This window comes from Salmo salar, chromosome 11 (genome assembly GCF_965601325.2).
Source record: "Salmo salar chromosome 11, fSalSal1, whole genome shotgun sequence".
In the NCBI taxonomy this organism is placed as follows: Eukaryota; Metazoa; Chordata; class Actinopteri; order Salmoniformes; family Salmonidae; genus Salmo; species Salmo salar.
In genome coordinates this window covers 25,670,616-25,690,932 of record NC_138301.1, presented here as the reverse complement: position 1 = coordinate 25,690,932, position 20,317 = coordinate 25,670,616, and the positions used below count along the sequence as shown (strand labels likewise).

The 20,317-nt window shown below is 42.6% G+C and overlaps 1 protein-coding gene across 1 annotated transcript in view; it reads left to right on the top strand.

Moving 5' to 3' along the window:
* Positions 1-4,338: 4,338 nt before the first annotated feature.
* The window catches only part of LOC106563548 (leucine-rich repeat-containing G-protein coupled receptor 4), a 30,211-nt gene continuing 14,232 nt past the window's right edge, over positions 4,339-20,317 (top strand). The window contains exons 1-4 of the mRNA XM_014129225.3: positions 4,339-5,151; positions 12,949-13,020; positions 16,544-16,615; positions 19,104-19,175. Coding sequence (XP_013984700.2) covers positions 4,964-5,151; positions 12,949-13,020; positions 16,544-16,615; positions 19,104-19,175 — 404 coding nt within the window. The 5' untranslated portion in view covers positions 4,339-4,963. The remainder of the gene's footprint in view (positions 5,152-12,948; positions 13,021-16,543; positions 16,616-19,103; positions 19,176-20,317) is intronic.

Below are 20,317 nucleotides of genomic sequence, written 5' to 3'. Positions count from 1 at the left end.
TTCTGGTACTGTCCATCTGTGGCACACTTCTGGAGTCAGGTCCAGGAATGGTTGTTATGTCATAATATCAGAGTTCAGATGGATCTGCAAACTGTATTGTTCGGGGATCTGAAAAAACACAATCAATCAATGGGAAATGTCATTATACTTTTGGGTAAAATATTTATCTTTAGGGCAATATCAGTAGAAATGTTACAAATAGGGAGGTTCAAGACCCCCGTAAGATACTACAGTAAAATGGAGGGATGTATTGCAAAAGGAAATAGCAAAATGGTATTATACTGGGAAAGATGGGTTAACCTGTGGACATCGGAGGGTTGGAATTAAGATAAGAATGGATGGTGGATTGTCCACTGTGGGTGGAAATCCAGCACTTGCAGAAAGAGGAAATTAGGAATATATGCATAATTAGTTAATTACATGTACTGTATACAGTATATGAGTGAAAATCACTGTAAGTAGCAGTAGAGGATGTATTGTTAGCTTACTCCAATCAAGGGAGGGGTGGTAGTGATGGGGGGGGGGGGGGATACACAAATAAGGGGTATTACAAATGATGCAAACAATTCACTTGATAAAACCCTAAATCTATCTGGAATATTAAAGCTGATTCCCCCCCCCCCCCCCCCCCAGAAAGGCTTTATATAGCATTAAAAAGGTTTTTACTAATCTTCAAACTTATGTCAAACTCTATAAAGGTTGTATAAAAGGTGACATAACAGGTCCGTATGTAGGGTGCATTGGTAAATGTGACATAATCTAATATTGTATTACATACTCCATTTAACATCAAGGGATCCAAAACTTGTAAAATGTGTCACTTAAAAACACATTTGTAACCGCTGCCCATTATGTACGTCCAACAATGCTTTGATAAACCTGCTATGTTACATAGATATTTTCTTTGTTAATGTGCTTCTGCTTTGACAATTTCCTTCTCAAACAATCTATCATAACATGTGCCTTTGAACCTTTCACTTGCAAAATTATGCAAATGTATTTACATGAAAACTGACAATCTTGCAGGATCTTCCTCTCCATCCGAACTAACTTGGCTGCTGTTGCGTTCACACACAGTGGCGGAATGTACAGTGAGGGAAAAAAGTATTTGATCCCCTGCTGATTTTGTACGTTTGCCCACTGACAAAGAAATGATCAGTCTATAATTTTAATGGTAGGTTTATTTCAACAGTGAGAGACAGAATAACAACAACAAAAAATCCTAAAAAACGCATGTCAAAAATGTTATAAATTGATTTGCATTTTAATGAGGGAAATAAGTATTTGACCCCTCTGCAAAACATGACTTAGTACTTGGTGGCAAAACCCTTGTCGGGAATCACAGATGTCAGACGTTTCTTGTAGTTGGCCACCAGGTTTGCACACATCTCAGGAGGGATTTTGTCCCACTCCTTTTTGCAGATCTTCTCCAAGTCATTAAGGTTTCGAGGCTGACGTTTGGCAACTCGAATCTTCAGCTCCCTCCACAGATTTTCTATGGGTTTAAGGTCTGGAGACTGGCTAGGCCACTCCAGGACCTTAATGTGCTTCTTCTTGAGCCACTCCTTTGTTGCCCTGGTCGTGTGTTTTGGGTCACTGTCATGCTGGAATACCCATCCACGACCCATTTTCAATGCCCTGGCTGAGGGAAGGAGGTTCTCACCCAAGATTTGATGGTACATGGCCCCGTCCATCGTCCCTTTGATGCGGTGAAGTTGTCCTGTCCTCTTAGCAGAAAAACACCCCCAAAGCATAATGTTCCCACCTCCATGTTTGATGGTGGGGTCATAGGCAGCATTCCTCCTCCTCCAAACACGGCGAGTTGAGTTGATGCCAAAGAGCTCCATTTTGGTCTCATCTGACCACAACACTTTCACCCAGTTGTCCTATGAATCATTCAGATGTTCATTGGCAAACTTCAGACGGGCATGTATATGTGCTTTCTTGAGCAGGGGGACCTTGCGGGCGCTGCAGGATTTCAGTCCTTTACGGCGTAGTGTGATACCAATTGTTTTCTTGGTGACTATGGTCCCAGCTGCCTTGAGATCATTGACAAGATCCTCCCGTGTAGTTCTGGGCTGATTCCTCACCGTTCTCATGATCATTGCAACTCCACGAGGTGAGATCTTGCATGGAGCCCCAGGCTGAGGGAGATTGACAGTTCTTTTGTGTTTCTTCCAGTTGCAAATAATCGCATCAACTGTTGTCACCTTCTCACCAAGCTGCTTGGCGATGGTCTTGTAGCCCATTCCAGCCTTGTGTAGGTCTACAATTTTGTCCCTGACATCCTTGGAGAGCTCTTTGGTCTTAGCCATGGTGGAGAATTTGGAATCTGATTGATTGATTGCTTCTGTGGACAGGTGTCTTTTATACAGGTAACAAACTGAGATTAGGAGCACTCCCTTTAAGAGTGTGCTCCTAATCTCAGCTCGTTACCCATATAAAAGACACCTGGGAGCCAGAAATCTTTTTGATTGAGAGGGGGTCAAATACTTATTTCCCTCATTAAAATGCAAATCAATTTATAACATTTTTGACATGCGTTTTTCTGGATTTTTTTGTTGTTATTCTCTCTCACTGTTGAAATAAACCTATCATTAAAATTATAGACTGATCATTTCTTTGTCAGTGGGCAAACGTACAAAATCAGCAGGGGATCAAATACTTTTTTCTCCTCACTGTATGTTGTATGTTATAAGTATGTCACCATCATGTGCACTACTAACAGTTAGAACTTATTGGATGACATTGTTGTGACTATCATTTTGGTGCTTGAAAAATGTATGGATTTTTGAAAACACTACATTAGCCGACTCCACAATGCCATGACTCTTTGATGTAAGAGAAACTTCAATTGAAAAGACAGAGTTCTTAATATTTTGTTGAGCAACATATTGATCAAACACGTATTCTAAAAATGTCTCTGTTGTATTTAAAAAGCACTGATTATCAAATGGGTATAATAAAAACTGTGTTATGAGTAATGTACAAGAAAAGGTGAATACTCTCTGTTCAAAGTTCCTGACAATGAATGCTCTGAGCTCTGTGATGTTATTCATGCTGATGTCACTGTGGACCCAAACAACAAGCATCATGAGCGGATCAGTATTTCTCTCAGGTATGAAACAGAACACTGCCCTGATTCCATGATGCTCAGAGCATGATGTGTACCCCTGTGTCTCTTTCAAAGCTGCTATTGCCGATGGTGGCATCCTTAAGAAGTTTCCTTCTTCGCTGGCTGCGTAGTTCGGAGAGATGGCTGGTTCTACAACGTTTATCAATGATATCATACACTATCCATATATTTTTATGTTGAACAGGCTGAATGGTGCCTTGGACAGCACCCGCTGTAGGTCTGCATGCCTCTGGGGAGCTCACACTGGTCACCTCTGTGGCAGAGGCTCTGCCACAAGTTACAGAGGATTGCCTGCCCAACCACAGCGGAGGAGGGAGCAGTGGACAAGCAGTGGACAAGTAACAAAGTGCCTTGCCTGCCACCCTTTTGGTGAAAATAGAGTCCTATTTAGCACAGCGACTCTTAAACCATTGAGAGAGAAGTGTCTACTCTACTGGCTGGATTGTTGTCACACTTTCACATTCCCCCTTGTTGGAGGCAGGAGTCAAGTAGAAATCCTGAGTGGCGCAGCAGTCTAAGGCACTGCATCGCAGTGCTAGAGGCGTCACTACAGACCCGGGTTCAATCCCGGGCTGTATCACAACCGGACGTGATCGGGAGTCCCATAGGGCGGGTTAGAGGAGGGTTTGACCGGGGTAGGCCATCATTGTAAATAAGAATTTGCTCTTAACTGACTTGCTTTGTTAAATAAAGGTTCCATTTTTTTAAAAGATAAAGAACAACAAATCAAAGAACAACAAATCACAGGACCTACACAAAGAAAAGTATTATGTAATCAAACAAATAACATTTGACCTGAGAAGGCTAACTAACACGTTTCATCTGGCATGTAGTTGTTGAAGAAACTGTTTGTTATACTTTATTTTAGGCCAACAGTATTATTGGTAGAAAGCATATGGTAAAATGATAATAAACTGACAATTAGGCCTATCTAATAATAACAACTACATTTCAGTCAGTTGGAATTCATTAAAATAAGAATGGTAAGCCTACCATTATATCAGTTATTGACCAACTACTACCAAAGGACTAACCTGAGATGGTACCACACTCAAAGAAAGGACTGGGGTGGAAATGAATTGATCATTTAAATGAATTGTTACACAATTACAAACGTATTAACTGCAGTATGTTGCTTACTAAAGCAAAAGTGTGACGTTGTGAAATCATTAATATGTAGGTCAGTATTAACATACTGTATTCAGCAGATCGTGTGGCAGGTTGTCCGGCAGGGTGCTTACCGAGTGAGCAAGAAAAAGCGGGCTGCTGGTGGCAGGGAGCAAAGGAAGGAAACGTGAGGAATGGCTGAAAGCTGACTGTGTTGTTCTACAGGAAACAAATCAGGAGGGAAACGATAGCAAAATAACGCACCAAGTGTTTCCCATTTCGGTTGGAGAATTGTATTGAGGCTTCTTATTTTGTCCACGCACGGATCCGCCTGGTTTGCTGATTTAATGGGACAACGAAAACGGAAAAAAAGCAAAAGGTGTCGATTTTGTCGTCTGTGTGGACGGGTGATACTTATTTTTATGGGACCAACACTCCACACGGGATGAATAGGAGCACACTTAGTGCAAGGTAAACCGCATTGTTTGAGTAAAGAAAATGTCCCAGACTTGACAGGGGTAGTTAAGGATATATGTTTGGTGGGACTGATGCATTAACATTCTATATCCTTGAAGTGGTCGACTACCTATCAATAATAATACGTATTCAAGCTTCTTGGACAAGCCATCACAACCGAGCAATCACACGAAAAGTAGCCTACATGTCCTTATAAGAGAAAAACGTAAAGCCATTTTTGCTCAGTCTGAACAGAAGAAGAACATGCGCGTGTTTGTCATCTGGATATTTTTGCGGTTGTTTTCACTACGGGATGGTGCGGCTGGTCAAGGACAATCCACTCCGGCTATTTGTTCGTCCTCATGCAGCTGCGACGAGGACGGAGGCGCCGATTGCTCTGGGAAAGGTCTGACCACTGTCCCAACTGGTCTAAGCGCCTTCACCTACTATCTGTAAGTATCAACACATATTGAAACTCTAATAAAACACGATTAAACCTAGAATCAATATCTCTCCCTAGTTAGACCGTGTTTGTAACGGTAAGGTCGGCCACTACTTACTCGAGAGGGGCACCTCACCACGTCAGTACTGGAGCAAACTTTTGCACAATGGCTGTCAATGAAACAAAATAATCGAGTGCGTTTTTACAACTTTGGGCTGTGGATCAGTTATTCAACTGATAACAAACACATTATTGTGGTTGGTATGAAAGAGCAAACACAAAGAATGAAGAACAACCAGAGGAAAAGTAGGCCTTAAAATGAAAGGTTGGTACAGTATATACAGTATTGGCTAAGCTATTTATGTTTTAATGCAATGGTTGCTAAATGGTTCATGCTGGTCCAAACTCATTCACTTGCTGACCTTTCCTTGATATGACCCCTCTTATACCCTAGTATTTTACTCTACTGAAAAGCATACAAGCTATAGCATATTCCCTGGCCTGGGACCTGGACTTTCACTTTCTTAGACTACAGCCATGATCTTTTACACTTATATTCAGGGACATGTGGAATAGTAGCCCGTCATCCATGTAAAGCAAGAAGGTCTTAATTTGCTGATTCTTCGGCCTGTCTTGGCTCTGTAGTCTGCACTGACTCCTTGTTGACATGTGAAGGAATAGAACTATGAAGACATTTTGTGCCTACTGCTGTGAGAAGGCTAAGGTTTGATCCAGAACAGGCATTGACAGAGGGAACTTCATGATGCTTTGGTGTAATCCTTTTAATTTGGTCTTTATAAAATTGGAGATCAGACATGAACAGATCCCAGAAATACCTGCCTGAGACTGTTTATCCTGAATGCTGCTCCACTCACCAACTCACATCATGGCAGAGAAAGTCCCAGGTCACTTTCGGTGTATGCCTACCCCTAAAAGACAACACTTTGGACACACTTACCCATCTCAGAGACAGTTGTTGTGGTGGTGGTTTTGCTGATATTCTGCATTGCATATCCTTTACATATGCATTACATGTCCTTTACAAAGTGATGCAGGAAAACCTTTCAAATTCATCTTACAGGGATACCCAGAATTCACCCCAGAATTTGTCAGTTCGGTAACACTTCACCATAATAATTAAGTCTTATTTACTTTCCTTACAATATTGTGGCTCAAGCAACTTATCAACATGGGGAAAATGTGCAATGTTAAATTATTTGTAGACTATATTTTTAACAAAATAAAATATTCTGAATCTTGGTCAGGAACTGACGAAAGGAAAAAACTGTTGTGATCAAGACAAAATAACAACTAAACCAAAAGCTCTATGACATGGCTCTTTTAGTTAGCCTATAGTTGATTTTTAAGGAATGGTCATTGTTTCTTTTCTGTATTCCCTGTGATTCCGCCTTCATGTCTGTCTTTGTCTCTGTAACAAGAAAAGCTGGAGAGAAAGAGGAAGAGCTTTACTAACTGAGTAGAAACTGAGACTGGGACTGCGTAGTTAATACATTTCTGGTTAACTAGCCTTAAAGGTTTCACAATGTCTTAGTTAATGATAAACAGAGCAGCCGCCCAAGGGCGTCAAAGAGTCTATGTGTTATTTATTGAAGGTGGACCAAGGAAATGTGCATCCTAATGTGGAAAAGAAGGAAGGATCTGACCTTGAGAAGACTACCCTCTGGGCACACACTGGTTGAATCAAAGTTGTTTCCATGTCGTTTCAATGAAATTACGTTGAACCAACGTGAAATAGATGTTGAATTGACATCTGGGCCCGGTGGGTATTGATGCAGAACAGTTTCATATCCAAGACTGAACGAGACATTTAAATATATACAATATCACCATCACCTTTATTTATGTAACATAAAAGCTGAGGGGTTGGTTTTTACCTTTTATTTCCACCTAGGTACCTGAACATTATACCACATGGACTGTAAGTACATTTTATTGACTTCTTGAGTTCATTAATATCCAGCAGAATTGTAGAAATACACACGCTCTAGAGTTGACCCAATAAACTGCCAGTGTTGTTTTGTGTCAGGTAAAATGAAGAGAAACCGTGGTATTTACCAATGTGTCAACTAAGACAGTGTAGTGTATGCTGTTATCAAACATCATCATCTTTTCAGACTTACATGTAAGTTACCAACATATCCCCAAATATTGTATTACAATTGTGATGTCTACTTATTACGATTGGAAGTGTGGGCTTGAAGGCTTCTTGTGCACCTACACTGAGCAAGGGTTAACCAAATGCTTTGTGACAGCTTTTTAGCTCATAACTACGTGATATATTCAGTTCAAGCCCTCAGAGTATTTGATGGGTTGCCTTAGAGCAATTCCACGCTAACAGAGTGATTTTTCACTTTAGAATCTATGTCAAACATAAACCAATGATTGCAAACAAATGATACAACTCCATGCACAGGGACTACTTAGCAATTTCCTCTGACAATTCTTCAAGTAAATGTGTTTTGTAAAATGTTCAGTGGAAATTGTTAAAAGTGGTCAATCATTGGTTTTTGTTTGAAATACATTTTAAAGTAAAAGTATTTGTCTGTTACTGTGGAATTGACCCTTAGTGCAGCTGTCTCTCTTTCTATTTCTCTCTCTTTGTATTTCTCTCTCCCTCTCTCCATTCAATGTCTCTTCTCCGTCTCTTAAACTCCCCTTCTTTCCATTCCTTCTGTGTTTTGGTGAGTAGAGAGGGCAGGGGTCATGATGGATTAGTGCGACACATCACAGCTGTAGAAAGACTCTTTTTGTCAGAGTTAATGCACAGGGAGGCTGTGCTGAGCTGAGCTGGTAACGCTCCTTACCGGAAGTGAGCTAATGTTTGTTTAATCATTTAATCCCAGTTAGCGCTCATCAAAAGTGGAATTACATCCTTAGTACTCTTCTAGAAATATATTTTGGTAACACTTTACATTAAGTTGCTTGTTTGCTGGCACACTAATCTATTAATTGGGGTACACATCATCTGCTGTGAGGTTTAGTGGAAGCTTTTTTGCTCAAACAGCAGAAACACAGGGATCAGCAAGACAGGCAAATAGTGAAGAGCTCGATAAATTGAGATATGGAAAATTACTGAAGGGAGAGATTAATGAACAGAAAGAGACAGTGAAATTGACACACACGCAGAGATAACGACAGAAGCAGACGGGTCCAGCAGTCTTACAAGAGACACTTTGCAGGCCCTGCTGTCCCCAGAGGTGGGAGAATGGTTTCCCAGAAGGTTGGCTTTGTTTGTGATTTTCCTCCTGCTGTGATTCCATCCAGTACAATCTGCCACCCCATGAATGTACTGAAACTGTTGGACATAGAAGCTGAGAGGAAAATGGAAGGCAGCAGTTCTGTTATGAAGAGAACTAACAGAAATAGGAGCAAAACATTAACTTCATCTTCTGAAAGTCGTCCTCTTAAATTGGAATAGTTTCAGACAGAGGTATGACTAGACCTGCTCTTGTCCTGCATTTTTATTTCATGTGTGGTCATTCTTCAAATTTAGTAACCCATATACTTAGTCACAAAATAATATACAGTACTGTACATTGCCACTTTCATTGCCAATATCCTACAATACTTTAACATTTACGCATCTGTTGATTTACATAATCTTTCAGAATTTGGCACAGATGGGAATTGGCCTGTGCCCTTTGTTTTATCAGTCCATAAATCAGAGTGTTGGGTTGGCACCAGCCAGCAGCCCAGGGGAAGGTTGGAGAGGTGGGCTGGGGGGTGGAGCTGCCTGCAGCATGTTGGTGTGTACATTATGCTTTTTTATTGGCAGCTGAAAATGAGACACTCCTGCCTGAGGAAAACAGGTGGGGAGAAAGAGAAATAAGTTCTGGAACCCCCCTCACCCTGTACACCAATTTCCCCTCTGACAGTGCATGCCTGCTGCATCTCTGCAGATACGAGTGACAAAAGAACATCTCAGTCTCTTGAGGGCTTGGTGACTGTGTGTGCACTCTTGCTCTCATGTGTGCATGCGGGGGGCATGAGGGTTTGGGATAGGAGGGGGTCACTTCTCACATCTCATCTCAATTGAAGTCCTTTCATAGTGTGAACAAGCACAAGTTTAGGGGAGGGAGGGGATAGGGGGACTAATGCCCTTTCACTCACTGGTCCAGCTAGCTCACTCGCCATTGGTGCCCTCTATCCATCTTAAGCTGAATGATACTTTTGTTCATGGTCAGCAGAGGTGAAAGGAGCCAGTCACTGGTTCCCACTCCCAAACAGGATGACTGCAAGATGGTAGAATGTTGACCTCTCTCTCTCCCTTCCCCCCCGTTTTTGCTCTGTCTCTCTCTCCCTTATACACAACTCTCACTCCTTTTTTACTTCTAATCACTTACTCATCTTCACAATTTTTATCCTCTTTTTCCATAGTCCTCTCCAACTCTCTCATCATCACATTCTGTCAATCTCTCTCTCTTGGTTCAATTCAATGTTGTAAATTGGCATAAAAAGCATACATTTGAATAGCGAAATAACTAAGTTAAATGAAAGCCAACGACAACAACTCCCATATCAATCACTTCTCTCCCTCTGTCTCTCACCATTTTAGGACTGACATGTTTGCCTTGCAGGCTGGTTGTTTGCACTCTAGCTACAGCGAATCAGTCTCCCCTTGTACCCATGTGGTAAATGCTTGACCTTTTCTGCACTCCCATGGTGGAACACTCTGCCCGTCTGTGTATACAAAGTGCCCTTGTTCCTTTCCAGCATGGCAGCCAGGGAACCTCAGTCTTCTTCCTCAATTCTCACCACCTTCACCTCCTCTTTAATCAATAAGAAACAGCCGGCTGAGAAAATAGTTACCCATTACCTGCATTTTTTCCCACAACTCTGCTGTCAACGGACCAGGGGGCTAAAAAGCCAAAGCATTACTGAGTTTGCTTTACTTCTGAGGTAGTCAATGGTAGCAGCAAGCAGGTGGTTGGGTTGGTGCCCGGTTTGGCTTCTCTACCTCAACAAATGACGTACTGGCAGGATATCGATTTTCATTCAGATGACATTAGCCGGCTAAAAAAACACTGCCAAAAGGTATTGAAGAAGTGAAGTTGTCCTCCTTTGAAGATCACCTTGGGATTCATGGTACATCTGAACTAAGGCTATGCCTCCTTGAAGCAAGGCCCTTGCAGAGACTACATCAGATACTTTTTACACTTGCTACCTTCAACGCCCTCCAACTCATCACCCAGAGATCTTCAAAGGACAGACATAGTAACCTTTTTCCCCAAATCTCTATCTTAGTTATCTGCCGTTGTCCTGTCTGTCAATCCTTGCTGTTCTTGGCACGGTAGCTTCCCCTCCCTCTCATGGCTCCATGCCAGCCAGTGTCTGATCCGCCCACACACATACCACATATACACGCCTTGGTTTTGGAGTCGCTTTAAGTTGAATCTCTTTTTGGTCTGCCTTTGCACTGCTTGGCAATCTTTCCATGTATAGTTCTCTGTCTGTAATGTGGAGCTCTGTGGTTTTTGTGTGGCTTTGGTGAGGTCCTTGTCTGGTCTGTGGACAAACACCAGTGGCCTGTGTAATTGTGAGGGGAAAGCTAACCCCGAGCTCAGGTTAAAATCATTCTGACCAAGATCTGTTTCGGATCGATACGTTGTCAATAAATCAGTGAATTGGGAGCATAAACAGTGTGCAGGCCTTCTTTATTAGCCCAGCACCAAAGTCTTTATGGATGTGCTTATAACCACAAGCTTTTCTAAAACCATGCTCCAACCATCAGAGAACACACAATAACCAACTAAAGAACAAGTATAATTTGTCACTTGACAGAGACTTGAACAGGGTTGACCTCTTTTTGACCCTCTTACCATGGAGAGATTGTGGATGGCTTTGAGATAATGCTGAGATAATATATTTATTCTCATCTTGCATCATAGCAGAATGATGAATTATTGCTTATTTTTAAATTGTTTCAATGGTATAGATTTTGTCTTTGACATTGACCCCAAAAGTGAGTTTGGAAAGGTATCATGTGTCTTTTAGCAGGCATTTTATTCTGAGTAAGGATGATCTGTGTGTCTCTATTTACTTGGATTGGCAGTGAATTCCCAGCGAGTTTTAAAGGTGCTCTGTTGAGACTTGACAATAGCCTCTGCTGCCTGCTCCCCATACTTTCCTCTGTTGGATGTGATTAGTGTTTTGAAGGATGTCTTTGTCGCTGATCTCCTTTTTTTCTGTAGGACAATCTCGCTTGAGAAGTGAAACTTTTGGCAACTCTTGCTAGAAATGTGATTCTTTCCGTTTCCCACCAAGGCTGATATGAGCCCAAAGTGACACCTTTACATTATTTGATGTCATGTTGACATTTCATACCCTCAAAACAGTTTGCAAATAACTTTTTTGCTTCACAAAGAGTGCTGTTTTTTCTATATGTATCACAGCTGTATTTCTATGTAGGATAGGCAGGTCCCCTGATGACTAAAGCAGCTGGGAGGGAGGGTGACAGCATTCACAGACCACCCTTTCATCCTGTCCCTGTGGCTGCCTGCACTCTTGACCATGGCAGCCAACAGCCTGTGAAAGATGGTTACAGGGTGCGGGTGTAGGGGTGCTGTCAGCGAGACAGAATGTATCCAAAGGAGGGACCACCGGGAAAGCCTTCCAAATAGTGGCCACACAACGCCCCAAGGAGAGTCCGTAGGGGGGATAAAGAGGGGGGTGGATCAAGGTGGAAGCTCCATTGTACAGAGCCTAGAAGGCAATTGGATAAGCTAGGTAACCTGGAGATGGGAAAGATAGATGGCAGGGACGATGAGGGCTTCTGTTGGGGGCCTTTGTAGTTAGAAATGTGGGGGGTGGGAGTGTGGCGGGCGATATGATCCTTTAAGGATCCAAAGTCCTACATGCACACACATGCAAGACGTTGGGGAGGCCTGGTAGTGAAATTCAAGATCGACCCTTTTTGGGGGTTTCGCTTCATTATCAAAAGCAGGATGTTTTTTCAGTCCTGTTGTGGTTCAACTCTAACATCTGGTGTCTATGGGCTCCTCTTTGAAACCAATGAATGGATTCCTAATCAAGATGAGTGGCCCAAAGTTAAAAGTTACTCTCTGTTGTGGAACACAAGGGAATTATTATGGTGTCATACCATTTTTGCTGTGTTTTTATACTATAGCCTGTGTTTTTTTTATTGGAAGTTGGATGTGCACTAAGGATCATTCTAAAATCAGTTTACAATCTTTACTAAACCTGCCTATATAACAATCTCTCCTCAATTCCTAGAACTTTAGTTGTATTCAATGACAATTTTTGCCTAAGGCTACTCTCTATGTATGACATATGTAAGTCACATACTGAATTAGTCAGGTGGGGAAGAAACGTGAGTGCAGTCTGCATAGCTGTCGTGCTGCTACATGCCTGTCTTTCTCTGCAGTGAGTTGGAAAAGTGAACGTCCCCTGAGCAATACGAGGAGCGTTTCTTCAAGGGTTTACAGTATTGCTGGGGACCTGTTTTGGCCCAAATGAATCATTATACTCCTGGGGAAGATGACAGTACTTTCCCTCTACCAATCTACAGGAAAACCCAATGTAACAGTGTTGAAAGCATGCTTCTGAGCAGTTACTTACTAGTTATGCCTCCAAAAAGATGAATTTGTTACACACTACCATGGCATCAAACATTATGTACTAGTTCTGCAATTCTCTGTTGTTGCGTCTTTAGGAGTATAAATCCAGCTTGATTGTTTGAGATTTGAATTGGAATCAGGGCTGTGTTCTGTTTCTAACCTGAGAGAAATACTGATCCACTCATGACACTTGTTGTTTGGTTCCACAGTGACATCAGCATGAATAACATCACAGAGCTCCCGGCGTTTGTCTTCAAGAACTTCCCCTATCTAGAAGAACTGTGAGTATTAATCTTTTCTAGTACATTATCCACTACAGTTTGTCACATGCATATGATAATCAGTGGTTTTCAACCACAACAGACCAGTTGTATTATGTGTTTGATCATCAAGTTGCTCAACAAGATATAAAGAACCCTGTAGTTTCTCTTACACCAAAGAGTCATGCCATTGTAGAGTCGGCTTGTGTTTTCAGAATGGGCAAGTTATACCACGATGGCTATCAAAAAGTACCATGACTATAGGCTACGTATGATTCCAGAGAACATGTATGTGAGATGCATCACATTCTTTCTTTCATTGTGTTTTCGTGGAGAATTTGCAGGGTGGCAACTGCATATCTCAGTTCTGGGATCCATTCAATGAGCATATCTAATCTTAGAGTGTGTGTCATTTTTTTACTCTTGAAATACCCCTCTGTCTGGTTCAGAGCTGGAAGTAAAGATAAGATCTGTCTACCTGATATCAGGTAACATGCAACCCTGAGAATGCAAAATGACCAGCTAACATTATTCTGCTTCCAGGGCTGCTTCTGTGCCCATGTTATTTTAGCCTGTCTGTGTCTATCACCTCGAACAAGTCTTTGCTCCCTTCTTTTCTGAACACTAGGTCTACTTCATCTGCTTTGTCAAAGGGCAATTTACTTTTCATCGCATTGTAAATGGAGGAATGCAAGGCAGGAAGGAAGAAGGCAAAACAATGGTTTCCATGACAACCTGGCTAAAAACGCACTCTCGCTGCACTCTACCACTCAACATTACCTTTCAGGCAGGGACAGGGGTCTCTGCCCAGTGTCATATATACTTAGTGAAACCTGTTCTCTGGGTTCCATCCTGCTCTGGAGCTGAGCAGTAGGCTTGGGAGATACCGTATACTGGGGTATTTTTCAAAATACTGACAGTATCATTTTCAATACTGTTTAAAAAAATGGGGTGCGTGCTACGCCACTGCTTTTAACTATAAGAAATCCTAAGATGTGTTAATCAATTATATCTGGCGGAGGGCTCCAGCTATGCATTTGGTTTGCTAACTTGCAAGCTGAGTGGCTAGATTTCAAGGTCAAGCGTCTTGGTTACAGCAGAGACATTCAATCCCCTCCTGGATCAGGATCCCTGTTGCCTAAATTGTTCTGTGCCCCAAAAAAAACGAAACAAAAAACTAGTTTTGTTTGAATTAGCTCCCCTTGTGTGCACTGCTGATAATACTGTATACCCCGGTATGGTACAGAAACGCTGTCTCGATATGAAAATCAGGATACCGCCCAACCCTACTGAGCAGCGCTGTAGGGCCTAGCAGTTATATTCGTGCTTCGGAATGCTGTTTTGTTGACAGCTGTCTAAAGTTTTTAATTTGTGTTTGCTTAGCCTCATCCTTGAAACAAATCATAAGGTTTCATTGAGTGAACTGAGCGGATGGCATGGTGGTGTTGTGTCACTGAACCACAGCTCCAGCCCTGAGGGCTGACTGAGAGAGAGGGGGACATGCCCAGAAAGAAACATTCCCTCTCTGATAGTCACGCAACCCTCCTTCATACACACCTCCCATCCTGAACACAGCACAGCACAACACAACCTAGCTACCATGCTGACCGATAAAGAGATGTAGGGGAGTCTTCCCCCTCAATTTGTGTTTGTGTATGTGTCTGTGTATCTCTGTACACATTTGTCTCCATGAGTGCGTGTTCCTAGTCTCTTTACCTTCTGATGTTGAAGTGTATGTTGTCTACCAGTGAATTTCTTAGTGAAAGAGTGGTTGTGGGAGTGGTGCTACAGAAGGGAAGGATTTAGTCTTTCCTCAACAAGGCTTAGCACATTCTTCTGCCTTCATCAAAGCCTAGGGGGATGTGTTCTGGATTTGTTGACAGAAAGAGAATGGGTGGGGAGGTTCTTCACCCTGAAACATGAAGGATGTCTTAGCAATTTGTTAGCAGGCCTGCGTGTGGTGGCTGGGCCGTAGACATGTGGGCGTTGACCAGCTCTAAGGCTGTGGACGTAAAGTTTACAGTACCATATAAATCTGGCAGACACACTAACCACATACAATTTGCACATGAATCCTACTCTGCTTTCAAACCTGAAGCTGTGTTACTTGAGTCCTAGATTATTTATTATTAATCGTCAGTAGTTGGGATTGCAGTTGCAGCAAACTTAGTGCAAGAGAGTCAAGTAGTTGGCTTAACGTATGTGCATGAAACTGGCCCCTTTGGCTACAAGTACTTCAACAGTTCATTTCCTGCTGGGAAACAATGAAAATGCTGTCAAAAGGAAACGATTCAGTCAATGAATAGTTGATAAAGACACATGAGAAGCCAAATTGATTTGGGTGTTTGATGGTGAAGCGTGTCCTGTGGAATCCACCACTGGAAGGCAATCATTTGGTTTGAGCCAGAGCCAAGTCAAGTTGTAGAGCATGTACCATTATATAACCTTCCAAATCCTAACCATGTTTGTCAACCACAACAAATAGTGTCGGCGCCATTGGTCCGTGGAAGCGCCACAGCGTGGGTTGCTAGGCCCTGTCGACGCGCGGGGGGCCAGTGCGCGCCCTGGGGGCCCCCAGTGGCCCCGTGGGGGGCTGTGGGGGTAGGGCTGGGGGGGCCAGATTCCCCAGGCTCTCAGGCTCACACCCAGCAGCTATTGGCTGCAGGGGAATCTAACGCCAACCGGCTCAAGTTGCAGAGGGTGATAAATCTGGTGCTAATCTCCCAGGCCAGATTTGGTGGAACTATGAGTCCCTGACAACCCGCCCCCACATGATTATTCACACTGCCAGTTCTTCCTGATATCCTGGCTGGAAGGGAAGGGGAGGTAGACCAGGCCCAGGAGGGGAAACCTAGGCCCAGTCCTAATGTGTCCACTCTCTCCCCAGAGTGTCTGGTGAAGTGACAAAATGCCGTCGCACTGACGCGTCTCTCTGGCACCCCAGGCGTTATGTTATGTTATGCCTGATAACACAAACTGGAGCCTGTGAGGTATTTTCATTTGTTTTTTTTGGTCGATGACTTTCAATCTTATTTTTTTTGTTTTTTTACTCGGGAGAGGCGAAGGTCGGGAGCCATGCGTCCTCCGAAACACAACCCAACCAAGCCGCACTGCTTCTTAACACAGCGCGCATCCAACCCGGAAGCCAGCCGCACCAATGTGTCGGAGGAAACACCATACACCTAGCGACCTGGTCAGCGTGCACTGCGCCCTCCCTAACCCGGATGACGCTAGGCCATTTGTGCGCCGCCCCACGGGCCTCCCGGTCGCGGCCGGCTGCGACAGAGCCTGGGCTCGAACCCAGAGTCTCTGGTGGCACAGCTAGCACTGTGATGCAGTACCTTAGACCACTAGGCCACCCGGGATGTCTGATGACTTTCTATCTTGTATGCATTAACATTTCAAAGTGAAGCTGTTAAATTGAGAGCTTTGAAAGTTGTACCAACAACATATAGATTACTATATGAATCATTGTTTAGCTTTCGATGCAATCATGAATTGAACACCATCTTTTTCTCTCGCTCTTCCTCTCTCTCTACCTCAGACGACTGGCAGGAAATGACCTCTCATTCATCCACCCTGACGCTCTGTCTGGACTGCATCAGCTCAAAGTCCTGTAAGTGTGCCGTACATTGGTCCTACACACACACTTACAACACGCACACACAGACAAACACTCATAATACCTGTATGTTCTGTGACTGTACATTGAGCCAAGGGTTCAAAGTCCAGTACTGGTGAGTGCTCGGGCACAACCCACACAAAATCAAACACACAGACATTCACACGCACACACACCTGTAAATAAAACTGGTGAATGAAATACAGGCGAATTAAATAAAACAGAGGTGTTTACTTCCTTCCCAACTAGCAGTGGCCATGTGACGTGTGTGAAGAGGCAGGAAACCAGAGGGCCTGTTCCCCTGGGCCCTAGCCTGCTTTGACGACAGAGACTACTGATAGTAGAGAGGAAGGGAGATAGTCACCATAACCACATCTGTGTCCAGTAGAGACTACAATCCACAGACGGATACTACATGGTCAAGTACTCACATCCCACATAAGAATTACTACAGTTTACTGTAGAATACTACAGTACTTACTATACTACACACTGTAGTATCTCTTGATCATGTGTAGTACTAGTACTATATAATGTTGTAGTATACTGTAGAATACTATAGTAAATACTACAGAATTATCCACAAAAAAAACACTAGTAAATACTGCCGAAATGTCAGTCCGCCAAAACTTTTTTTTTACTATATTAAATATTACAGTATTTAATTTGCATATACCCTGCCCATTTCACTCCCCATATCCCAATTTGTGCCACCTGTAAGTGAGAAAAATACATGCCAAGGATAGACCATATACACTGAGTGGACAAAACATTTCCGTGACATAGACTGACCAGGTAAATCCAGGTAAAAGCTATGACCCCTTATAGATGTCACTTGTTAAATCCACTTCAATCAGTGTAGATGGAGAGGAGACAGGTTAATGATTTTTAAGCCTCAAGACATGGATTGTGTGTGTGCTAATCAGAGGGTGAATGGCCAAGACAAAATATGTAAGTGAATTTTGAACTAGTTATGGTAGTAGGTGCCAGGCGCACCAGCTTGGGTGTGTCAAGAACTGCAATGTTGCTGGGGTTTTCACGCTCAACAGTTTTTCCAGTGTATATCAAGAATGGTCCACCACTCGAAGTACATCCAGCCAACTTGACACAACTGTGAGACGCATTGGAGTCGGCATCCCTGTGGAACACTTTTGACACCTTGTAGAGTCCATGCCACGACAAATTGAGTCTGTTCTGAGGGCAAAAGGGGTTGCTACTCAATATTAGGAAGGTGTTCGTAATGCTTTGTACACGAAGTGTATTATGTTTCCTATGGTTATAAAAAAGAGCAGAAGCTCTGAACTTTCCGTTCAGACCCCAGTCCTACCTACCTACAGGTTATGGCAAATTTGCTCTTTTAGTATTTGTCCAGTATGTTTCGTCAAAGAGAAAGCCCCCCACTTCTATGTCATAGATGATAAAACAAATACACTTTAGTAAATACTACAGAAATGACTGCAAAAATACTACAGCAATTACTATAGTGTATATACTACTGTTTTTTATGACAGTATTTATACTACAGTAAACCGTAAATACTACAGTATACAATGTAGTGTTTTTGCAGACTTCAGACTGCAAAAACAATACAGTGGGTAAGTCCGCAAAAACACTACAGTGAGTGAATACTATACTATTCCTACCATAGTATACACTAGTATTTTTTTCATATGGGATATGCATGCAGACACAAACATGTGTGCTCAGAGACACACACATGCTCCCCACAGTCAAGTATACTGTAATGCATGCTGTACACTCTACTTCACCCCGAACCCATACACAAGCTTATGAAACAAAGCCTGAGGTGCTAGTTAGTCAATGACTTTGACCCTTTATAGAGATAAGAGGTTGAGAGGCTGCAACACTTTGTGATCCTTTTGTGTTCATTTTGCTAAATTACTAAAATGTAATGTAGACGCTCTTATCTAGAGCGACTTACAGTAGTGAGTGCATACATTTTCATACTGTGTTCACACTTTAACTCAATACAGAGCTGATATTCTCATTCTCGTACGCGCCACGTGACTGCAGATTGCATCACTAGCCGGCTACCACCTGGCTACTCAACCCTACACGTTAAAGGCTGCTGCTCTATATACATAGACATTGAATCACTGGTCACTTTAATAATTGAACACTAGTCACTTTAATAATGTTGTACATACTGCTTTACTCATTTCTTATGTATATACTGTATTCTATTCTACTGTATTTTAGTCAATGCCACTCCGACATTGCTCGTCCTAATATTTATATATTTCTTAATCCATTCTTTTGCTTTTAGATCTGTGAATTGTTAGATATTACTGCACTGTTGCCGCTAGGAACACAAGCATTTTGCTACACCCACAATAACATCTGCTAAATATATGTATGTGACCAATAAAATGTGATTTGGTTTGGTTGTGCAGAAATTGTAATGAGGAGTCATGTTGGTGCGACCACAGTTCAGGTTATAAAACTGTGTTCTCTCCCTCAGGATGCTGCAGAATAACCAGCTGAAGACTGTTCCAAGTACAGCTATAAAAAACCTCTACTCTCTACAGTCTCTGTGAGTCCCCCTATCTCTTCACCCATCTGGAATTACACGACTGTACACACACACACACACACACACACACACACACACACACCACACACACACACACACACACACACACACCTTTTAGAGACTTGAAATGGCAAAACTCCTCATGGACATCGCAAGCATAATCATGACATTTACAATGGGAAGCATTCACTCTACAATCCAATTGACCTATTAGCTTCCTCTAGACTGGCCTGCATCATTCCACTAACCTTTACACAGCTCACACATAACCATCTGGTTACCATGCTGTCTTTACCCCCCACCACGTTACATTTACCAACAGTTAAACATCATCTATTTATTTATGTGGTTGGTTTTTGCCTGTATGGGTTTGAAAGGGATGTTTGTGGGTTGTTATGTTTCCTAGACTTTGCAGGGCTCTACAGTGCGGCAATTTTAATTATTGCTGTGTGACCTGGAATTTTAATTCAGGCACCAGTATGCCTATAATAATTAAGGATTCTAGCTTTAATACCTGAAATATTTTTCATTGCGCTCCTAAATGTCTTTGTGTCCGCCTACATTTTTCAACTTAGGCGCGAACGTGTGCTTCTTGTAAAAATGGTCCGTGTAGAGCCCTGCACTGGTTTCCAAATCCCCAGCTCCTCAGCGTCTCTTTCCTTTGACTTTAACTTAGTGACTCTCTGTGACTACTGCATGTCACTCTCTGAGGGACTATGACTGAGCATTACTCCATCTTTGTTTCCCTGTGCCTCTTTTGACTCTGACTGAATAGTGTAGGATGAGATCCAGCTGGAAGCCTGGTCCGGGACATGCTGAAAATCCAGCTTTCTGCCATTTATCACCTCTCCAGATCCTTTCCCTCAGTCCCACGTTTTCCCTCATTTATCACCTCTCCAGATCCTTTCTCTCAGTCCCACGTTTTCCCTCATTTATCACCTCTCCAGACCCTTTCCCTCAGTCCCACGTTTTCCCTCATTTATCACCTCTCCAGATCCTTTCCCTCAGTCCCACGTTTTCCCTCATTTATCACCTCTCCAGATCCTTTCCCTCAGTCCCACGTTTTCCCTCATTTATCACCTCTCCAGATCCTTTCCCTCAGTCCCACGTTTTCCCTCATTTATCACCTCTCCAGATCCTTT